The sequence below is a fragment of the Passer montanus genome, unplaced genomic scaffold, assembly GCF_014805655.1.
Source record: "Passer montanus isolate IOZ18808 unplaced genomic scaffold, ASM1480565v1 scaffold33, whole genome shotgun sequence".
In the NCBI taxonomy this organism is placed as follows: Eukaryota; Metazoa; Chordata; class Aves; order Passeriformes; family Passeridae; genus Passer; species Passer montanus.
The window spans coordinates 4,147,535-4,169,831 of NW_024368041.1; the positions used below are offsets into that span (position 1 = coordinate 4,147,535).

General features: G+C 36.8%; 1 protein-coding gene across 1 annotated transcript in view; it reads left to right on the plus strand.

Annotated features, from left to right (window-relative positions):
• Positions 1 to 21,587, plus strand: part of LOC120505152 (MDM2 binding protein) — a 31,334-nt gene extending 9,747 nt beyond the window's left edge. The window contains exons 12-24 of the mRNA XM_039715406.1: positions 2,135 to 2,308; positions 3,424 to 3,537; positions 3,804 to 3,977; positions 5,093 to 5,206; positions 6,401 to 6,565; positions 6,932 to 7,025; positions 8,867 to 9,022; positions 11,158 to 11,253; positions 14,372 to 14,638; positions 15,837 to 16,068; positions 17,177 to 17,290; positions 18,956 to 19,021; positions 20,510 to 21,587. Coding sequence (XP_039571340.1) covers positions 2,135 to 2,308; positions 3,424 to 3,537; positions 3,804 to 3,977; positions 5,093 to 5,206; positions 6,401 to 6,565; positions 6,932 to 7,025; positions 8,867 to 9,022; positions 11,158 to 11,253; positions 14,372 to 14,638; positions 15,837 to 16,068; positions 17,177 to 17,290; positions 18,956 to 19,021; positions 20,510 to 20,545 — 1,802 coding nt within the window. The 3' untranslated portion in view covers positions 20,546 to 21,587. The remainder of the gene's footprint in view (positions 1 to 2,134; positions 2,309 to 3,423; positions 3,538 to 3,803; positions 3,978 to 5,092; positions 5,207 to 6,400; positions 6,566 to 6,931; positions 7,026 to 8,866; positions 9,023 to 11,157; positions 11,254 to 14,371; positions 14,639 to 15,836; positions 16,069 to 17,176; positions 17,291 to 18,955; positions 19,022 to 20,509) is intronic.
• Positions 21,588 to 22,297: the final 710 nt, after the last annotated feature.

Consider the following 22,297-nt stretch of genomic DNA (forward strand, 5'->3'; position numbering starts at 1 on the left):
ATTTGTGACTGATACTTTTTCAGGTTTAGGGACAGGAAAAAATTGAGAGGAATTATGTAGAGTTGTATAACAGGACAGAAGCTTAATTATAGAATAGGTGCTGGCAGTGTTGCCTTTTTCCCAAACTGGAAATGAAACTTGAGATAATTTTAGTGAGGAGGATCCTGTAAAGATCCTGTCAAAGAGGATCTTTAATGAAGGCCTTCAGAGACAATTATGGAAGGATGTCCACAAAAGCCCACCCTCCCAGGGGTGAGTGCATTTATAGGTTTTAGGAAATAAGCATAATTGATAAAAAGCACTTTAGGAGGACAAGTGGTAATGTAATTTCCCCCAGGTCAAGCCCCTTCTCTGGAGCCCCCCCTCCAGCACTAGTTGTACTTTGTCCATGAAAATGTATCTTGAAGAGTTTTTCTGGGCCTTGGTTCCCAGGAAGAGCCAAGATAGCACAGAGCCTTGTATCTCCTGGGGCTTGGAGCTCTGGAATTTTTTGTCTTTCTGGTTAGGGAAAGGCTGTGGAAAAGTATTGGGAAAACTAGCTACTAATACAATAGTGACAGAGTTGCAAATATATGTGTGAAGAATGCAGAGATCATATGAAAGCAAAAAGGCAAAACCTAAACAGCATCAGCACTATAAAGATTTAAAGTTATCTCTGCATGTTTGGAAGTGGTAGAGTATGGAGGGTGTAGAGCTGGTCATGGCAGCAGCATTTGTATTTGTTGGAGAGATAGTACTGATGCAGACAAATGAGCACAAGATCCCCAGTGTCTGCAGGTTATTTGTCCTGTGCTCCAGGAAAGATTTTGTACAAGTATTAATTATTGTGTGATCAGTAATACACAATAGGTTCTTATTAAGCCTCTTGAGTAAAATTTACAATAGGAGGAGAAACACTGCTTTTTTAATGTATTTTTTGTTTAGTTGAAAACTGTTGATTTTTTAATGGCTACCACTAATCTGAGTGTACTAAGGAGGTGTGAATCCTTAATCTCTTCCATCTGTGGGAAGGTATAATTCTTGGTATTGGTAGTTCTTGAATGCTAAGATTAAAATGTGAAATAAAAGTTTACCCGTCAGATAAACTAGAAAAGGAATATATTTGAAATGACATGCGAAACAGGATGATAGGACAATGTTTCTGGAATATTTTTTCTTTATTGTTCTTTTTTTCTTTCTTTTAATTTATGTATTGAGGTATGTATTTTCCTGTATCTAGTTATAAATTTTCAACAAACACAAGAATATATTATTTGTTGCTAACAAAAAGTTATGATACTAATACTTTTAATACTAATAAATGTTAAGTTCCCATAGAGTTAATAATTGAGACAGTACTGCAAATATCTTATGAAATGAAAATATTTGACTTTTGAAACTTAGTGCATCAAGAAGTATTCATTATCTTGATTGCTATGTCTTCCAAGGTGCTTGAAAATGTTTTCTGTGTGAAAAGATAGCAAACCCATCCTTTCACTGTTACTGTCAGGTCCCACATTAATTTACTTTCAAAACTGCATACTATATGCCAGTGTTCAAAAATAGAATGTCTTTATCTTTCATCCAGGTACAAGGGTAAAGCAGGGAGTGAAGCTTTTATTAATGAATAATGCAGTGTCCTTGGGAAGAATGTGTACAATACTTCCTTTTCTTCTAGGGTTGTGTGTTTGTCCATTGAACACTTACATTATTTTGATGCACATATGCAGAAAGGCCTGTTTTTACCCAGCAGAACAGAAATTTCTCTTTGTTGTTTCATGGTAAAAATGTAACTTTGCCAGTTAAAGGCTTGCTTGTTTGTCCTTGGGAAGAATGTGTACAATACTTCCTTTTCTTCTAGGGTTGTGTGTTTGTCCATTGAACACTTACATTATTTTGATGCACATATGCAGAAAGGCCTGTTTTTACCCAGCAGAACAGAAATTTCTCTTTGTTGTTTCATGGTAAAAATGTAACTTTGCCAGTTAAAGGCTTGCTTGTTTTACTTAGCCCAGTTAAAGAACTCTTGGTTGGTGATTAGTAAGATTTCTCACAGAACAGAAGAAAGCAAATGAACGCATTTTTATGGTGGATTATAGTTTGTTTTAAAGATGTTTTCCTGAGGGTGTTTCACAGTTATGTGTTGATGTTTAAGTTCCAGAAATTGAACTGAAGGGAGAATCTTGCCGATATTATTTCTTGCTCCAAGGCAATGGCTCTGGAGGATGTAAAGCAACCTTGATTCATTCAGCTGGCCAGATCAATGGGATGGCCACTCTTGCTGCAGTAAACGGAAAGCTAAAGGCAAAAGCAGAAGAAACAGAGTCAGGTAAGAGTAATCATTTATTTATTAATGAGTATCTGAATCCAGGCAAATGGTAAGTTCTAAATTTCGTAAGTTCCTTTTATTCACTCCAGTCAGTATTAAAAGAGGGAAAACGAGGAATATTACATCTTTTATAAAAGTGTCTTTTAAGAATATTTTTCCAGATCCATAAGAAAATATAGTAAGAGCTTATTTATTTACAGAATTTACTGCTACTATATTTTTAAAATTGACTATGCAAAGTTATTGTCAGTTATTTCTCATAATCGAGATAAATTGAAAATTTTTTATTGTAAGGGGATGTACAGGTAATATTATTGCAAAACAAATTTTTGAAAGCTTAAAGTTTAGAAAGTGTGCGTTGTTGGTGTAAAGACTGACCAGCCCACGCCACAAATCTGTAAATATCTCTTGAAAGTCCTGTTTCACTGATGATTTAAAATAAAAGCTGCAAGACCAGTAGACAAGTTGAGTTTGTTATAACCTTCAGTCCCTTTGCTGATGTCCATGTTACTGCAGAGTGTTTAGGGTGTGAGCTGGCACTCCTATCCTGACTGCTCCACTAGGGAAGAGCAGGTGTGCAGCCATTTATCATGGAGTAGTTGTCATGTTACAGCTACACCTACCAGATAACTCTACTAACTCCTGTATTTGCTTCAATAACGCTGGCAGAGAAAAGGAGCACAGTGACCTGCATCTTATCTACTTAATTCCTTATTATTGAAATAAATCTGTGTGTGATATGACTGACTACTCAGCCATTTATCCTAATTAAAATCCCATTAGTACAGTGTCAGAAGACTGAAAGTCCTTGACCGTATGTTAGGAGAAAACTTTTCTTCCCTGGTATCAAACTTACAATCTTTTTACCTTCTTTAAATGTTAGTCATGTTGTGTTGTCATTATACTGGTTTTGTACAGAAATTCTAAAATAGGCATCTCTTTGAAATGATCCTCCTGATGTCCAGTTAGAATTAATTAGTTTGGTTTTTCAATGATTAGCCATATTTGAAAGTCTGGTTGTTTCTTTTGAATATGAGATTTTTATGTTTATATCTTCTATTAAGTAATGACTCCAAACAGAGATTTGTAATAAAAATTTGTCCTAATCTATACAGGCTTTCATATTTCTGATTTTATCAAGTCTCTGCCATGCTATTGTGGAGAGGATATTGTACAGAGAGAAACAAAACTGTCTCATCTTCAAGTGTTTGCCTTGAAGGAGTATCTCAGTAAGTAATGGGAAAGCTCTGGTAATTTTCAAACTAGTATTTAAAAGGTTTCTATTTTCTCTTTGTTGTTTCATGGTAAAAATGTAACTTTGCCAGTTAAAGGCTTGCTTGTTTTACTTAGCCCAGTTAAAGAACTCTTGGTTGGTGATTAGTAAGATTTCTCACAGAACAGAAGAAAGCAAATGAACGCATTTTTATGGTGGATTATAGTTTGTTTTAAAGATGTTTTCCTGAGGGTGTTTCACAGTTATGTGTTGATGTTTAAGTTCCAGAAATTGAACTGAAGGGAGAATCTTGCCGATATTATTTCTTGCTCCAAGGCAATGGCTCTGGAGGATGTAAAGCAACCTTGATTCATTCAGCTGGCCAGATCAATGGGATGGCCACTCTTGCTGCAGTAAACGGAAAGCTAAAGGCAAAAGCAGAAGAAACAGAGTCAGGTAAGAGTAATCATTTATTTATTAATGAGTATCTGAATCCAGGCAAATGGTAAGTTCTAAATTTCGTAAGTTCCTTTTATTCACTCCAGTCAGTATTAAAAGAGGGAAAACGAGGAATATTACATCTTTTATAAAAGTGTCTTTTAAGAATATTTTTCCAGATCCATAAGAAAATATAGTAAGAGCTTATTTATTTACAGAATTTACTGCTACTATATTTTTAAAATTGACTATGCAAAGTTATTGTCAGTTATTTCTCATAATCGAGATAAATTGAAAATTTTTTATTGTAAGGGGATGTACAGGTAATATTATTGCAAAACAAATTTTTGAAAGCTTAAAGTTTAGAAAGTGTGCGTTGTTGGTGTAAAGACTGACCAGCCCACGCCACAAATCTGTAAATATCTCTTGAAAGTCCTGTTTCACTGATGATTTAAAATAAAAGCTGCAAGACCAGTAGACAAGTTGAGTTTGTTATAACCTTCAGTCCCTTTGCTGATGTCCATGTTACTGCAGAGTGTTTAGGGTGTGAGCTGGCACTCCTATCCTGACTGCTCCACTAGGGAAGAGCAGGTGTGCAGCCATTTATCATGGAGTAGTTGTCATGTTACAGCTACACCTACCAGATAACTCTACTAACTCCTGTATTTGCTTCAATAACGCTGGCAGAGAAAAGGAGCACAGTGACCTGCATCTTATCTACTTAATTCATTATTATTGAAATAAATCTGTGTGTGATATGACTGACTACTCAGCCATTTATCCTAATTAAAATCCCATTAGTACAGTGTCAGAAGACTGAAAGTCCTTGACCGTATGTTAGGAGAAAACTTTTCTTCCCTGGTATCAAACTTACAATCTTTTTACCTTCTTTAAATGTTAGTCATGTTGTGTTGTCATTATACTGGTTTTGTACAGAAATTCTAAAATAGGCATCTCTTTGAAATGATCCTCCTGATGTCCAGTTAGAATTAATTAGTTTGGTTTTTCAATGATTAGCCATATTTGAAAGTCTGGTTGTTTCTTTTGAATATGAGATTTTTATGTTTATATCTTCTATTAAGTAATGACTCCAAACAGAGATTTGTAATAAAAATTTGTCCTAATCTATACAGGCTTTCATATTTCTGATTTTATCAAGTCTCTGCCATGCTATTGTGGAGAGGATATTGTACAGAGAGAAACAAAACTGTCTCATCTTCAAGTGTTTGCCTTGAAGGAGTATCTCAGTAAGTAATGGGAAAGCTCTGGTAATTTTCAAACTAGTATTTAAAAGGTTTCTATTTCAAATTGGATGGGATGTCTCACCTTACAAAAGTGAAATTGTTTGACAGCCAAAGTGTGTTGATCACTTTGTGAAGAAATAGCAGAAGTTTAAAAAGAAACTTTGAAGTGCATCCATGATTATCTGTCAGATAATGGAAAAGAGAGCACTGAGTTAGTGTTGGTAGTTGTTACATGAATACTCTGAATTTTTGAGCATAGCGTTGAAATAATTCTATGCAATTCTGTTATGATTTCCCCAAAATCCTTTACTGCTGGATATACCTTCTACAAAAATAAGAATTCTGGTTGGGTTTTTCAGCTTTTTAAAATTTTTTTCTTTCTTTGAAAATTCTTAAGCAGCAGAGGAAAACCATGCATTGGAAATTTGTTAGATTTTTATGACTTTGCAGAGAGGTACATTTGAGAATCCTGATTTTTTCTATCTTAATTCCATTGCTTAAAGAGACTCAATTAAAAGAAAAAATGCTTCAGAGAGATTGTCTGGCTCACTGAAAATGGTATGCTGTAGAGGTAGTTTAAGTGTATTATCATTAACAGAATAACAGTTTAAAGAAAATAAGATCTCTGTAAGTAGTCTTGTCCCCCACCCTACAGCCCCTGGTAACTTAGTCATTCTCAGATTCCTGTCTGCTCCAACCCTAAGGCTGGGCCTGCTTTAGAGCTTGTGATTTAGCTTCTTTTGAATGGGTCACCCATTTCCATGAGGCTGAGTACAAGCAGTTAGGATTTGCTGGTTGTCCTAAATCATACCAGAATTACCTGACCCTTGATTTTATGGCCAAAGAGACCAGAACAGGCTGTTAGTTATACTGGAGCCCTTCACATTTAGTCTCAGCAAGTCCAGGTGTTTGTCTCTGGGGGATTCCAACTTGGATATACTCAGAAATGCATATATCCAGAAGTGAAAGGACTGTAAAAACATGAATCACATGTGACTTCAGCTATTCTCACTGCTGTTTTTTCACTTGTCTTTGGAATAAACCACCTATGCCTTACTGGTACAATAGTAAGTGTCAAGTTAGTTTACTTTGTTATTGGTTTTGGGTGGGGATTTTCTTGTTTAATTGTTTTTTAGCAGGCTCTCATTGTTCTTTGATACTTAGCAGATGCAGTACCTTTTATTTTTTCTTTTACAGAGAGAAAGGAATTGACCAAGCAGCCTGCAGTTATTTCTACCAATGAGTTTAAAAGCTTATTAAAACTCACAAGAGAATGTTTCTTGGACCTGTGCAGCACTAGTCTTCCTAAACCTGTTCTACAGAAGGTCTGCAATAAAACCAGGTCATGCACTGAGACTTGTGGTAAGTATTTTTATTTACAAAATACACTGCTTATTTTCCTTGCATGTTTTCTCATATTGGTTGTCAATATTTTACTAAAAGGAGTAAAGTCTTTTTACCAAGAGAGAAAAACATGGAAAGAAAAGCAAAGCTGCTTTCTAGGCTTATTTTGCAAACTGAAATTACCCTTGCATTTCCTTTTTCTTTCTTGGGGTGAAAGGAAAAAAAATGTCCAGAAACTTTTCTGGTTGCATCACCAGATAGATTTTTATTTACATACTTTTAGAGAGATGCATTGAGGAATATCTATATATGAAGTACTGTATATCTATTTCTTTAAGGAATGAGATTCTTTATTTAGGGTTGTCCAACATGTATTTCTTGCAGAGCCTGATTTAATAGAGCCAAATCCATTGGAGTGGCCAGAAAGACACGTTCTTCAGAATTTGGAAAACTTTGAAAAAAACAAACAAAAAATGAGGTAATAATGAAATACTGGTGGTTTTGTTTTGTTTTTGTTTGTTTTTTTTGAGTAGCCATTAAACTTTACTATAGAGGAACTTGATATGTTGATAACCATACTGTAAACTGATTACACATATTGATAATCTTTCAAAGAAAATATGCTTAAGGCTAAAACTATTTTCTGTCAGTTTCTAAAGGTGTAATTTATTGGTATTTAAAAAAGTATTGTTTTGATTTTTATTGACTAAATGCAGCTGGAAACTAGCTAAAAGTATAATAGTTCCAAAACTAAATTACCAAAATGGCAATTCTAAAAAATAGTAGCCATGGTAGGAAGAATACAAAAGTTTTTCTTTCTCCGAACATACTCTGCATAATAGAGATAATTTAGCTGGTTTTTGTCAACATGTGCAATGTGTTCTGATCTCCTCATATTTCCTGAGCAGTCAGCATTTAATATCATATATCAAGTAATTTTGAAGTCAAAGAGCCTATTGGTTTTATGTTTAAAATTTATATTTAGTTATCTTTTGCCTTCAGTGCTGTTCAAATGAAACCCATAGGTCTTTGTGTCACTTAAGACAGCCTGTTGATTTCAGCTGAGCTCTCACTTTATGTAAGACTTGTTGAGGAATGTTTAGGTTGGATATGAGGAAAAGGTTCTTTACCCAGAGGGTGGCTGGGCACTGAACAGGCTCCCCAGGGCAGTGGTCACAGCACCAGCCTGACAGAGCTCAAGAGGAGTTTGGACAATGCTCTCAGACACAGGGTGTGACTCTTGGGGGTGTTGCTGTGCAGGGCAGGAGTTGGACTCAGTGATCCTCTTGGTCCCTTCCAGCTCAGCTTATGCTGTGATTCTGTGCCTTAATGGTCTTTGGTGGTGTTCATGCTCTTGCTGACAGACCTGTCAGCAAGAAAACTGTCCTTTTCTGAGTCACTTCCATCCAATTTCTCTCTTTCAAGTACCATAGCTAGAGGCAAGTGTCCAACTGGCCTTTTCTGAGTCACTTCCATCCAATTTCTCTCTTTCAAGTACCATAGCTTAGACTGCATGTGATAAATTCTCACATTAGCTTTCTCATGGTGGTATTATTATAATCATCATCATTACTGTTGTTATTATTATTATTATTATTATTATTATTTTCTCTCTTTCAAGTACCATAGCTTAGACTGCATGTGATAAATTCTCACATTAGCTTTCTCATGGTGGTATTATTACCATCCTCATTATTGCTATTATTATTATTGTTGACTTTTGTTTCTCAAAGAGACAAAGTTCTTCCTTTTAATTAGCTGTTCAAAAGCTTCCTGAAGGACCTTTCTGTTACATAGTCAGTGTTTATTTTATTGTTCATAATCTGAATTGAGTATCTTTCTTATCCTGTGTCAGGATACAACGTGTTGCTTGCAGAGGGAGAAAAGTGAGAATTTTGATATACTTGATTGAAGACACTAAAAAAGAGTGGAGGTTGCTTGCAGTAGTGGCTTTATTGTTCCTTTCCTGTATATTGTATATTTTTTGGGTTTTTTTAATGGGAACCAATTTTTGGTCAAAAAATAGAAAAAAAGGGTGAATAATCTTCTTCCCATGTTGTATTTCATAACCAAGCTCTAAAGTCTTGAAGAAGCTACTTTTTCAGTCGAATGTTAGAGAATTTGCACCAGTTATGTTCTTTGTCATGAACATCTGTGTTAATGTTCTCAAGGAGCAACTTTGAAGCAATTAAACTAGTGCCAAAGTAAAATGAACAGAGTAGCAATGATTTAATTTTTTTAAAAAAAATATTAAATGAGTTTATGAATTTATTAAAAAAAAAATCTTAGATTAGTCTTTGCTTGCTGCCTTTTTTCCAGAGTTCCTCTGTTTGCACATTCACCTGAGCAGTTGCTGGGACACAAAGACAGCCAGAGGGAGTCCCTGACCTTGCTGGATGCTAAAGAGCTGCTGAAGTATTTCACCCCAGAGGGGTTGCCTGTGGGGGATCTCCAGCCACTGCAGGTTCCCAAGCGGTAGGATCAGCATGTTAAAGCCACTGAGGACCAAACTCAGAGCTGATGTAGGGGGTGTAAATAAGGGTGGAATGGGAGTCACGGAATGGCCTAACTGAATCTGAGTTTATAACATCCTTACATCACATGCCTGCCAGTGAAATCAACTGTTCTGTTCTCCAGTCAGTATTGCTATTTACTTATTTCAGAAGCTGAAATGGCTGGAGATGATGATCTTGGTCCTAGGCGTTTAAATAACAAAATCATCACCTGAAGCACAAACATGTTACTGGTAGAGCCCTGCCAAGCTGCTGCTGCCCTATGTGTCCATTTCCAAAAGAGTATTTTTACTAAAGCAGAAGCTGCTGTGGTAGACCTTTAATTTTTTTTGTGTGATTTCTTTCAGTGGAGGGGAGTCTAGGTGGAAAGACAAAATAAGAAAATATCTGAGCCTATTAGCTGTATTTGTCTCCTGTCATGCTTTTTATTGATACATGGAGTTACTGGAATACTTTTCAGGATCTGTACATCTGTTAGAGTTAAGGCCAGACTCTAAGAGTCAGATAGTGTTTGTAGAAGCAGAACCTGTATGATTTGTGCAGTGTGTCACAGAGTGCTAGGTAGGCAAGATAGTCTTTGCAGTCACTACAATTATATTTGTTGACCTTTTTACTACTGAGTAATAGAAACTATGATGCAATTATTTGATACAGCCCTTGATCCTTGTTCAGACTTCATTATGTGTTATGAGTGCTTGTGTGAGAGAAAGGTTCTGTAGTATTTTGGATTTTCTGTAGGATTTTTGAGACTTCCATAAAATAGTTACTGAAGTTTTGAAACTAAACTGAGTATGTTCTGAGCAGACAATTCAAGCAAATTAGAAAATATGCAGTAAAGACTTAGAATCTCCTACTGGGTTGTTAATGAGTGGAGAAGATTTAGAATTTTGGCTAAAATATTTTTCATCCAACTAGTTGTGTGGGAAAGAAGTGAATAATTTTTCACTAAAAAAATCTATTTTTTTAGTCTTTGATTTTTTTTTCAAAGCCTCCAGAGAAGCACTATAGCATAGAATACCTTGAGTGTCTTGAATGATTTGCTTTGAGCTACAGATGAGTGAGATCTGAATTTGAATTGAGTCCAGCAGAACACTGTACTCCAAGCTGCTCACTCCCCTAGCAGATGCTTTGACTAAATTCTCTGGAATTATGAGGAGCTTAGCACAGTAGGTGATCAAGAACAGTGAATATGGACCTAAGGATCTTCCTGGCCAACAGAAGGATTGAAGAGATTTTGAGAGAGATTGGTGAATTAAAGGCATGTTCACTTGTTTTCTGTGTTTGAGCTTAGATAGAAGTTTGATAGATTACAGTTTTGGCTGACAGTCTTTCCAAATTATCATTTTGCTAGATTCAGTATCACATCTTTCCTGGAATGTTTTTCTCAGATTATTCCAGTGGAAATGGTATAGAGGCAGTCTATGTTAATAAAATTTGAAGCAATGTGTAAGTTTCAGATTCTGTTACATCTTGCCTTTGTGTCTTCCTTTCTTTAGAGATGAATGCCAGGGTATGTTGAGATCTGGCAGCAAGATCTTTCTATGTGCCTTGCTATGGCTTATTCCCTTGATATACCCTCAAACAAATACACTCTGAGGATTTAGCTGTAGAGAGTTACTAGCTGGAATTGAAGTATCCCAGGAAACAAGCCATTAGTTCTGAAGTCTGGGAAAAATGAGTGTTAGGTGAGGCAACAATTTGAAGCTGAAGGGGAGAAATTCACTACTTACAGTGTGTGATTGAGAAATTGGAGGTCACTTCCCAGTTTCTCTCAGTTCATTCTACTACTCAGGTGTCCCATTGTGACATTGTGATATTTGCCTAGTTTTATTGGTAACTTGTTTGGAGCAGTGACCTTAACCATCTAAAAAATGTCTAAGAGCTTCTGTAACAATAATGGCTCAGTAGGAACCAGTTAACTTAAATTCTCACTTCAATACATATTTAATTGTCCATTGATACTTTATCCTAGGGGCTTAGCTGCAAGACATACTGTTCTGTTCTTAATATGTGAAGGCATTTTGTTTCTGATTTTTAGAAATATAATTTATCCTAATGGTAATTGGTTAAAATAGATCTTTATTTTTCTCCTTTCAGTGAAAAAGCATTTCTTTTGACACCAGAGCTTACTCCTCGAAAACTCAGAGGTTTGCCTTTTGAAAAAGCAGCTGGATGCCATTATCACGGACTTGAGTAAGTTTCCTGGCTTCTTTTCTCAGATTTATTTTTTAGTTTCCAGTTTAAGTGTAATTAGAAATGTTTCAAGCAACATGTTAAGGGTATGTTAATTATGGATGAAATGTCAGTTTTCAATTGCAACATTTCTGCCTTGATGGTAATGTAGAACATTGAAGGTCTTTTTTTTTCTCAGTTGTACTGCTGTGTCTCTTCTCAGTATCTCTGAAAATTTAAATTCAGAGCTAAAAATGGCAAGGGAATTAGTACGTATCAAGTTCCTAGTGAAGCACATGCTTTAAGTACATACATAGTTTCTGCTTTGATATCTAATTGTAGACACTTTAGGACTGATAGTCAAAAGGTTTAATGAAACCTGCTGTGATGCTGCTACCTGCAAGTTCAGGGAGCCTGAAAACACCAGCAGGCAAGTGTTAGTGGTAACAATGTTCAAAAGGATCCATATGGCTAGGACTGTTAGTTAGTCTCAGCCAGCCAGTAATAGTTATTTGTCAAAGCAATGAATGGGCAAACTGTCACATAATGTAGCTGTATAAAAATAGTTTAGAAAAATACAAATATTGACATTGAGGAGAAAAGGAAAAAGGCTATAGAAATGCTGGAGTAGATAATTAAGCATAACTCTTCCATAAAGATAGTCTTATTGCAGTATATATTAAGAAATGTACTAGATACCAAACATAGTTCAGTATTTGTGCAAGCTTCTGCTGCCTCCTAAAATCACATGTTCAGATTATCATAATTGACTAACAATGCTGCTGGTATTTTTCCCTATTGATTTTATAAATAGTTTGATTAAGTCTGTATTTAATATCTGCTAATTTTAGCCAAGTTCTCTAGGGCGATGGAGCACTCCTATCTCTTTAGTTTAGTCTCTTTTTCTAAACAGTAACTCATGAACCTATTAGCCTTTTTGGATTTGTAATAAGTGGCACAGAGAGGCAACTGGGTAGGAAAGAGAAATGCATGTGGTAGGTGTGGGAAGAAACCACTCGTCTGTTGTCTGTTGCTATGTGGTATCTTGCTGCCCTGCCTGACCTCAGCAAGGAGTGTGCCTGAGATTTCAAATTAGGCACAGCACAGCTTGTGCTGCCTCTTCTCCTAGCAAAATGTGACAGATATAGACCACAGAGAGGCCTGGGTATTGTGGAGAGGAGGAAGATCCTGGCATATGAATATTGCAGGGGCAATGTGCTTAGCAGAACGGGAGGGAAGCAGTAGAGTGGGAGGTAGTGTATGACCAGAACATATTGTAACAAGAGTATTGTGGTTTTGGGGCAAATGTGTTTGGTACTATGCAATTTTCATCTGCCCAGCTGCTGTATTTATATTTGGAGGTAAAGTCTTGTCAAAAAAATAAGGAGTAGCAGCTATCATAGAATGGTTTGAGTTGGAAGGGACCTTAAATATCATCTAGTTGCAGCATCCATGCCATGGGCAGGGACACCAACATCCCACATCTTTTTCCCCAGACCTGCTCTTAATTAATTTTTCACTCAGCCTGTACTTGTGCTGGCACTGCCTTGCCCAGGTGCAGGACCTTGCACTTGGCCTTGTTGGACCTCATCAGGTTTGCACAGGGCCACTCTCAAGCCTCTGGATGGGATCCCTTCCCTCCAGTGTTGACCATGCACAGAGCTTGGTGTCAATGGCAACCTGCTTTCCTGAAGACCAGGGGTGAGCTTGCTGTGTGCTCTCCTTGCTGCCCTTTGGATCCCAAACTCCACTATTTAAAGGTCAGTGCAGCCAAGGCTGCCCTTGAGCTTCACATTGCCCACCACCCCCTCCTTCTTGGTGGGCTCAAGGTCCAGCATAGCACCTCACCTCACTCAGAGAAGGAAATTACCAGTGCATGCCAGGAGCCTCCTGGTTTGCTTCTGTCCTATGTATTGTAGCAGATTGTTGGGATGGCTGAAGTCCCCCATGCAGACCAGGACTTGTAAATGTGAGGCTGTTCCTATTTATGATTAAATCAAATTTTTGGTGTAATGCACATGTGCCAGACACTTGAATGCTGTTTTGCAAAGAGAAAGCAATTGCCATTAAAGCAGTGAGTAAAATGGCAATTTAACTTCTCAAATTAAATGGATTTTTTTATCTTTGTAGGGTATGTGACTACTCAGGGGACTGAGAATATAAACAGGAAAAATTAAATACCTTGAAATTTTTAAGTCCAGACAACTTACTCTCTTATCAGATAATGAATTTATTTCTAGTGGAAAGTCTTCTTCAACTGTAAAAATTGATTCATCAGCCAATTATTAGAAAAATTAATTTCTCCCTGAATATGAAAATACTCTGAAGAAAATGGAAACATTGGAACTAGCAATTTTACATGACTCCATGTTAAGAGATAAAAGTAAAAATATGTGTCTTGCATTCCTGAGAGTAGGAGACATTGCTGAGCAATTTGAAGGGTGGGCTGAGCAGGAGCTCACACTGCTCAAAACAATTTGTAACAAAGAGGCTGGAATAATACAGGATTTACTGTTACCTTTCCCTGCACTACAGTAAGTTACTGGGTGATGAGACACTGTTCTCTTGCAAGGAATCCTGGAAATCATTTATACCAGAGAAAAGTTAGTTAAGATGCATTTTGTGTTACTTCATGTGTGTGTTTCACTGAGTTAGCACTTGTTCATTTGTTGTCTTTCAGCCCCACTGTTGTTAATACAGTTTGTTCTGTTGATTTGGTTGATGAAACTACTTATTTATTATAGTCAATAGGAAGCTTGTGCTTGTTCAGTGATACTTTTTTGTGTTTTTAGTACTTAAAAATTGTGAATCTCTCATACATCAGTGTTTATCTCAGACAAAGCTAAAAGTTGCATTTCAAAGAGTTTGTTCAAGGTAAAAGTTCTGCTCCATGGAAATCTTAGGGTAAAGAGTTACAAATAATATATAATTCAGCTTCTTTGTTGGAGTTGGACTTAAGTATAGCAAAATCCATCAGGCAAATATTAATTTACTGGGCTGTTAAAAGTTGTCTTTCAGAACAGTATACCAGTTCAAACAACAAAAAAAGGTTTTGGAGTTCACATGAGTGTCAAAAGTAAGTTTTTCTGATTGTAATAAAACAGACTTTCACAGGTTTCTCACCAAATTTCAATTTTAGATATTGTCTTGATAACAGAAGAGCCTTGGAGAGAGATGTGGGATATGCTGAACTTCAAACTCGTCTTATCCGCTATGAAACTCAGACTACTTGCACCAAAGAGTGCTGCCCTGTGCCACTTGTCCTGAGCCCTCTCCCATCCCCTGCAGTCTTGTCAGAGCCTGGAAGTGTCCTTGATGGAGAGACTTTGCAAAGCGAGCTCAAAACAGAGACATCAAGGCTAAAAGGCAGATCAAAAGACCTGGATTACTTTTATCCCAAGAAAAGGTAATGCACTGAATAAAATGAATCTTTAGCATGAAATGTTTCAGTATCTGCATCTTTTCTTTAATTTCAAAGTGTTTTAGTGAGGCTATCTAGACAAATGTTCTAATTGTTTAATCCTCTTCTGTAGATTCATTTTTTTTCCTCAACTGTGATCTCTCATCGATGGCATTAGAATAATCAAAACCATGCAGCACAGGCACACTTTATTTAACAGATTTGGGGTTATATCTTGCAGTCTCAAGTGCCTTTGAAAAGATGACAGCCACATCTAGGACTGCAACAGTCAGTGCTCCTGTACTACGAATAAACAACTAAAAATTTAGAAAGCCAAGGATTGTACAAACAGAATAATTGAATTTCTAATCCAAAGGACTGCTGGCATAAGATGACCTACCAAAATTCAATCTTATTTTCAGCCTTGTTTATTAATGTCTTTTTTGGAAGTTGAAGTTTTTAAGATTTCCCTTTGTACCTTGTCCTCACTCTGAAGATGCAAACTGTCACTGAATATTAGCTGCTAGGTAACACTATTTCCAAATTCACTTTTTTACTGTAATACTTCACTTCTTCCTTATTTCCAGGTTGATACCCTTTGCATTCTAATCACAGTAAGCCTTTAACAGAGGTCTGGTTTTAGAAATACGTGTATCTTCTGCAGCTTACTGAGTAGTTAAAAAAGAAGATGTGATTATTATACTTAACATTTTGTAAATTGGAGTTTGGAATTACTAATGCTCTTACAGTTGAAGGATCAAGAATTACAATGTTCCCACAGAATTCTAATGCCCAACTTCTTGTAGTTGAATATGAGTTGTGACATTCCTATAGGGCCAAAAGAAATTAGATAGTTTGAAGAAGTTTTGTCTCATCTGAAGACTCGAGGCCAATTCTCTTCCCAAGAGTTTTATTTTCTTAGTTACCTGATTTATTTTCAGTTTGTTTCTAGACCTTTTTAATCAGAGGTGCAATGGGTCTATGTGTCAGAGCCCACTTTAGTCAGCAGAGTGTTCATCTAATATAAAAAATTCTACAGAATAGAATCCTGTCTTCCTGTCTGCTGTTTTCAGATGCTGTTTGCAGGAATGCACAGTACTTGCTGCTCTGAAGCATCAGCCTCTCTAGCAGAAACAATGGCACTAAAAGAGTCGGTACAAAACCTGAAAGTTACTCTCATTGGGTTTTTTCCTGTTGTTTGCAGGCTAACCAAATCCGAGAGCATGGACTCGCTGCTGTCGCAGGCAGGGGGAGGCAGCAGGAGCCGCGGTGCGGGCGCTGTGCCGAGGAAGCGCTCGCAGAGATCCCTCTGTGAGGCTGCAGTGCCCTGGAGAGTGCCCAGCCAAGGCCACAGAGCTGCCACCAGGGCTGCCTCAGCTGCAGAGCCTGAGGCTGCAAAGCCAGAGAAGGAATCGAGATCCCAGAAACACACAAGGGTAAAAATCTACCTTGTTCTCTTAGTGAATAAAAGCTGTTTAACTTCTTTCCATGGGAGTTGATTTGTAAAGATTTTTTAACTCAAGGTGAACTATCTTCATCTGTATTTGTTACTGAATTTCATTGTGTTCACTTGTTTAAGTGAATCCTGAAGGCACTGAGGAGAGTGCTGCAGAAGCAAAGAATGAAAAAGTGTGCAAAGAAAATTTTATCATGCCCAGAAAATTAAAGGCTGAGGGAGATAACAATGAGGAATAAAAAAGGTGGAAATGAGTAGCAATTAATAGGAGTTATGAAATAGAGATGATTAATATAAAACCTAAAGGCACCAAAGAGATCTATGTTCTGGAAGGGTCAAAGGCATTGTGGAGGAACAGACTACTCTGAGAATAAAGAGATTCCTTGGTTTTATAAATCCATTTATTGAGATAACAGTTAAATAATTTGGTGGAGTAATGTTTAATTATTAGGTGTATATGTTAGGAAAGCCTCTTCTAAAATACAATACACAAAACTGTTTCTGACTCAGTGATACAAATTTTAAATTAATCCCAGAGTGGAAAGAGAACACTGCAAGAATGTTAAGGTACTGTCAAAGGCAAGTTGGAATGGTCCAAGGAAGCATAAATTGGTGTGACTCATTCAGACCTACAGCAGAGTTTAAACATCTCTGATGTAAAGAATGTCAGAGGAAATTATCTAATGAGATTTTAGTGTCAGACTTTAAAATTTTTTTTAATAAGTATGCATCAAAGAAGGGAATATCAGTAGAGCAAAAAGTGATAATTTTATATATATTATTTTGGAGAAGAAAAACCCCAAGATAATATTGACTTCTTTTTTATCATCCAAGCTCATGTGACTGTTCACTGATCCTTGACGTGCAAGCATTTTCTTAATATTTTAAAATGAAGGAAATGGAAATAGATTGTTAAATAACTCTGCTCAAATTCAGGCAGTGAGCTGATCACGTTTGGCAGTAGACTAAAGGCAGGCAAGATCACAAAAGATCAGGTTTTCTGTGTTGGGCTATTTTGCTTCCCATTGACAAGTTTTCGTGTCAGTAGTTGGGATGAACTTCTGAGTGTCTTTTCTTCTGTTTCCAAGATGCTGAAGGAGGTGGTTGCTAAGACTCTTCAAAAACATGGAATTGCAGAAGATCATAAGTGCTTTGCATCCTGCAGCCAGCGTCTATTTGAGATATCAAAATTCTACCTAAAGGTAACTAGAAGACACACTCTTACAGTTCTTTATTCTTAGTTAAGAGAAGTCACTCCTAAATAAAACTTGAGCTACCATGTGGGATATTGATTAAGTTGATTAAGCTAATATTTCCCAGTGGTGTGTTAGTAATGTGTAGATTGTGTGGAGAGACCTTTGGACTTGTTGTCAAATGGAGAAGGTAGTTTTACAATATAGTATGGTGAGGTTTTGCTTATTTTAAAACCTTCTAAAGCAGTAGCTTTTTATACATAATGAAATAATATGCTAAAACATTGGCCTGTTAGGATAGGTCACTCTTAAGAGTTGCAACAGCTAAGGAGGCAATAGAGTATCTCCCAGCTGTGGCTGTCACAGCTCAGCTTTCTCCCTTGTTCTAAGGTTGTTGGCTCAATAAGTAGCTTACAGAACTGACTCAGAAACTGCAGTTCCCTGACATGATGGTCTCTATTATCTAACACATACTGGCTCAGCAGCATCCTGTGGAATTGCATCAACCTCATGTTTAGGGGGAGATGAGCATTCTTTCCACAATACCTACGAGACTGTGAGTCAATGCTGAAGCCCATGTTACTTGGTCTGAGCACAAAATCAAATTAATTACAGTATGGAGTGATTAAAAGCTATTCCTCACAAGCTGAGCTGCTGTTCTGTTCATTTGCATGGTTTAACCTACCACTATGGGTGAAGCAGCTCAGTTTAGTCAACTTCAGTAATGGTGCTTTAAGCTAAAAGGAAGTTGAACAGGGCTGGATGCTTTCACAATCAGAACATCTTGCTGATAAGCACCAGTTTCTTAAATAGTGGGAACACAGTTGTGCAGTCATTCTGTAAGTGCTCCCAAAATGTCTCTGAAATATGCCCTGAAGGAAGATCTCCTAATCCAAAATCAGAAGGGGCTGCAGGTAGGGATGTGTAAGTAGAGCAAATCAGGGTTTGTGGTTTCACTTCAAGTAGAAAAGGAAGAATGTGACAGTGATCCTGTCCTTTTTAGAGAGAGGTGTCACAGGATTCTGTTCTGAAATGTCTTGCAGTTCCAAATCTGTGGGAGTCCTTTGAATCCTTTTGTGTGCTGCATAATTCAAAAGCATGGTAACATAGGTATCATTTTGCTCTGGAGACAAGTAGTAAACGCATTTTCTTTCTCTCCAGGCAAGGTTTTGTTTTTGCTTTGTTTAAAAGAGTAAATGAGGTTGGACTCATTAAATGGACTGCAAACCAGAAAAGCCATTCTGGATTTTTGCCTTTTCTGCACTGTTTTTCTTTTCTGATGTCTGCTTCTCTGTTCTTTACCAGAACTCTGTATTACAGGGTAAGCTCACAGCTAATTTCCATGTTTATACAGAAACAGGATTTCAGTCAAGACTGTAAGAACTTCAAATATCATTGAAGAAAAAAATTCTGGAAATTGTGCAGAAATATGCAGAAGTTTAGGAAGGCTCAATCCTTCCTAAATCATTGGTTTGGACTGCTGTAAGAAAAACTGCAACTCATTGGAATAGATGTAAATTACTTTTATTTTTTAATTAAAAAAGCAAAGGCAAATAATTCTTTTGGTGTGAACAAAGTGATAAAAATGTAACACTGCCCTGGTTATCAGGGCTCATATAACCCAAATTAGAATGACTGTATGCTGACTTTTGTGGTTTTTTGGTTCATATTTAGGACCTAAAAACTTCTAGAGGACTTCTTGATGAAATGAAGAAAACAGCAAATAGCAATGCTAAACAGGTAAGACCATGTGTTTATTTGTTACTGTACATAGCCACAGGATGGCTTAGTCCACAGCTTTAACAGATGAAGAGGTGCATGTGGGTCTTGTTTCACTCTGATCTCACACAAACTCTCTCAATCAGTAGTTCCAAGGCAAAATTTCCAGATTTTGGGTGGTATTTTAGTTACAGCTGCCAAGATGATGTGCCACAGTGAGAAATGGAAATTAAGACAATAATGTTTCTACATCACTGAAAAAAACAAACAGGAAAAAAAAAGAGAGAGATGAGATTTTTCTTTAATCAGGATCTTTAGGGAGTTCTTTTCTTGTGTTGAAGGAAACAATGTTTCAAAGGTTAGGAAGTAATAAGCAGGTCTATGAAAGGAAAAAGATTTTTTTAAAGCAGCAATGAAAAGGAGTAATTTTAGGCTTGTGAGTAACTGTAAGCACAAGGGATATCAGGTGGGGTTATTTGTGCATAATGTGGGATGTGCATGCACAGCAGCACAGAGCAAATGACAGAAGTAAATATTCCTCCAGAAATTCAGTAACTCTGGTACTGTGTTCTGAGACATACTGAAGTGACTCCATGACTTGGGGGGAAAAAAAAAGAAAAAAGTGTCATGCAGAATTACAGTGTAGTTTTCATAATTATAAATTAAATTGAAGAATTTGAACTGAGGTAGGTAAGTAATAGAACACACCCTCAAGAAAGCTGCTAGATCTTCAGATAACTTATTCTGTGAGAGCAGTTTCTGCTGTGTCCTGTGCTGTATTCCTTTGTGATTGCTTTGTATGGATGATAAGGTTTCAAAAACCATATGGGTTGTGATGTTTGGTGTTGAACTGAACTATTATGCTGATACACTGCTTCTCACCTCCAGAGAGAAGCAGTTATCAGCACAATAGTTCAGTCTTTGTCTGGCCAGAAAATTGGTCATTTTTTATATGTTTGCTGTTGGCAAAAGGCATTAAAATTGGTGTTCTCCTAAACTGCTTATGTTTCTGTATTAGAAAGTATTTTGAAATTACTTTACAAAAATACAATTGCCAAGGACTAGTGAATGGTCTGAACAGCTGCCCTGTTTGGAAAGCAGCAGTGATAATGGTGGTAGATACAGCAGTGCACAAATTATCCTTCATTCTTTCTTCTCTGGCATTAGGAACTGTTACTGCTGGAAGCGTGAGCTGTTTGGCATTATGTGCACCTTCTTGCTGGTATATGGAGAGAATGAAGTATTTCAATTCAGGGGTTCTAAAAATGCCTTTTCCTAAAGACAAAGCATTTTGCAAGATTAAATACAATTCTAGGGTAATGCTGTTCTTCTCAGATTAATGATGCTTTCTTCTCCTGACTAGTTTGCTTTTAAATCCTGTTTAGTAAATATTACACAGGTGGTGACAAAGGGCTAAAGAAAGAATTGATGATGTCTGTGAGATGTTCTTAATTTGCTTTCAAAACCAGGAGGTATGTAAATTGTTTGCTTTCTCATTTATTTGCCCAGGTGATTGAATGGGTTTTGGAGAAGACTAGCAAGTAGAGGCACTGTGTGGATTCTATTGACACCTTCCCAGGAGCTGTGGAGACAGAGCACTTCTGACTTGAGAAGCATTATGCTGCCCAATGCACACACACATCTGCACACTGGGAGGACATTGGTCAGTGTAGCTATAAAGACTCATTCTTCAAGCAAAGGAGTGAGGTTGGAAACTTTTTATACTGAAAGTTTTAATTTTTTTAAATTCAAATGAAAAGAAGTTGTATTTTATATGTGTATTTATTATGTTTTTTAAAAGGACTATAGCTTGACTTGATTTATAAAGCTTTGTATATTTTCCAAGCAGTGTATTTGGTTTTTATATGAATAAAAACCCCCACATATTTAATTTTGGTAACTACTACTTTGTTTTACCTTTTTGTGTGAAGATCTCTATTCTACTTCAGCTTGCTCTTGTATAAACAGCTATTTACAGCATCAGCCGTTAACAGTTTATACACTAATCAAGAACAGTTCCTATTCTGTAGGTGAAAACAAACACAATCAGAATTTGAACCTTAATTATCTCTGTGTTGTACTATAAGGAAGAAAAAAAGCATGGCTTGAAACTTGGTGCAAGGTCCCATTAAAGGAAGTTTCTTTGTTTTACAAGCTGAATGTTCGGTATTATTTCCTGCATGCTCTTTGTAACACTCCTTAGAAAAATATCTAAGGAGAGGTCTGAGATTTCTTTTCCTGGAAGGGGAGAAAATCAAAGCAATAGTGGTAATGAGGCTGGTGAGAGCTTGTGCTATGCTGAAATGTAAGGAAAAAATAGTTTCTAGCTGTGTTGCAAACACAGTAAAATACTAAATTTGGCCTCAGTTAGTTTAAGTCCCTGGCATGTACCTGGCTGGGACTCATGTAATTATTCAAGTTAGTATTTTGTTGAGATGAGGAATTCCTACTAAGATTTCTGTATTAAGGATTTCCTATTTATCATATAAATTAACAGGATTAAAACTGATAGAGATGCATGGCTATTGTTTGCTATATTACCCTGGTAGGAAAATAGATTAAACAATACAAATATAAATGAAACGCAATGTTGTGAAAAAATAATCGAACTAAACCATGTGGAGGTTGGACTTAATACTGTAAAATCTATGCTTTCTCTAAAGAGCCTTCCAGCCTTCCTGATTTTGTGACATTATTCTTTGCTTAATTCTATTTGGTGTAAAGCTGGGCCCTAAGGAGGTTTTTCATGTCTAACAGGATCTTGAGTTCAGCTCTTCTGTTCCTTTGTTCCCAAGTTCACCAGTCCTGAACTCTACAAGACCTTTCCTGGGGGGGTGTGTGCTTGGTTTAACTGAGCTGCAGTAGGAGAGCTCTGCAGTTGTTCTGCTGTGACAGTGGGCTCTAGTGAGTACTGTGTGCATCTAAGCCCAGGAGAAACATAACTGCTTGTAAGATGGATTACATGTGTCTGCAGAATGCCACACATGCGCAGCACCCCAGCTTTAGTGATTTGGTGGAAGAAATGGAACGAAATGAAGAGAATTATTTAAATAATCATTTAATAAGTGCATGCACAAAATTGCTCCAATGTAATGATTACTGTGTATGGCTCACATTTCTTTGCATTCAATATAAAAACAAGAAAGTAATCAAGACATTAACCTTTCTTAACATCCTATAGTGAATCAGGAAAGTCTCTACTTCCAGAGAGAAAAGCTGTAAGCTGTAGCCTTATCTCTTCAGCGTGAATGCTGATACTTCTTCTGAATACTAAGCAAGCCACTGAAAGTTGTATTT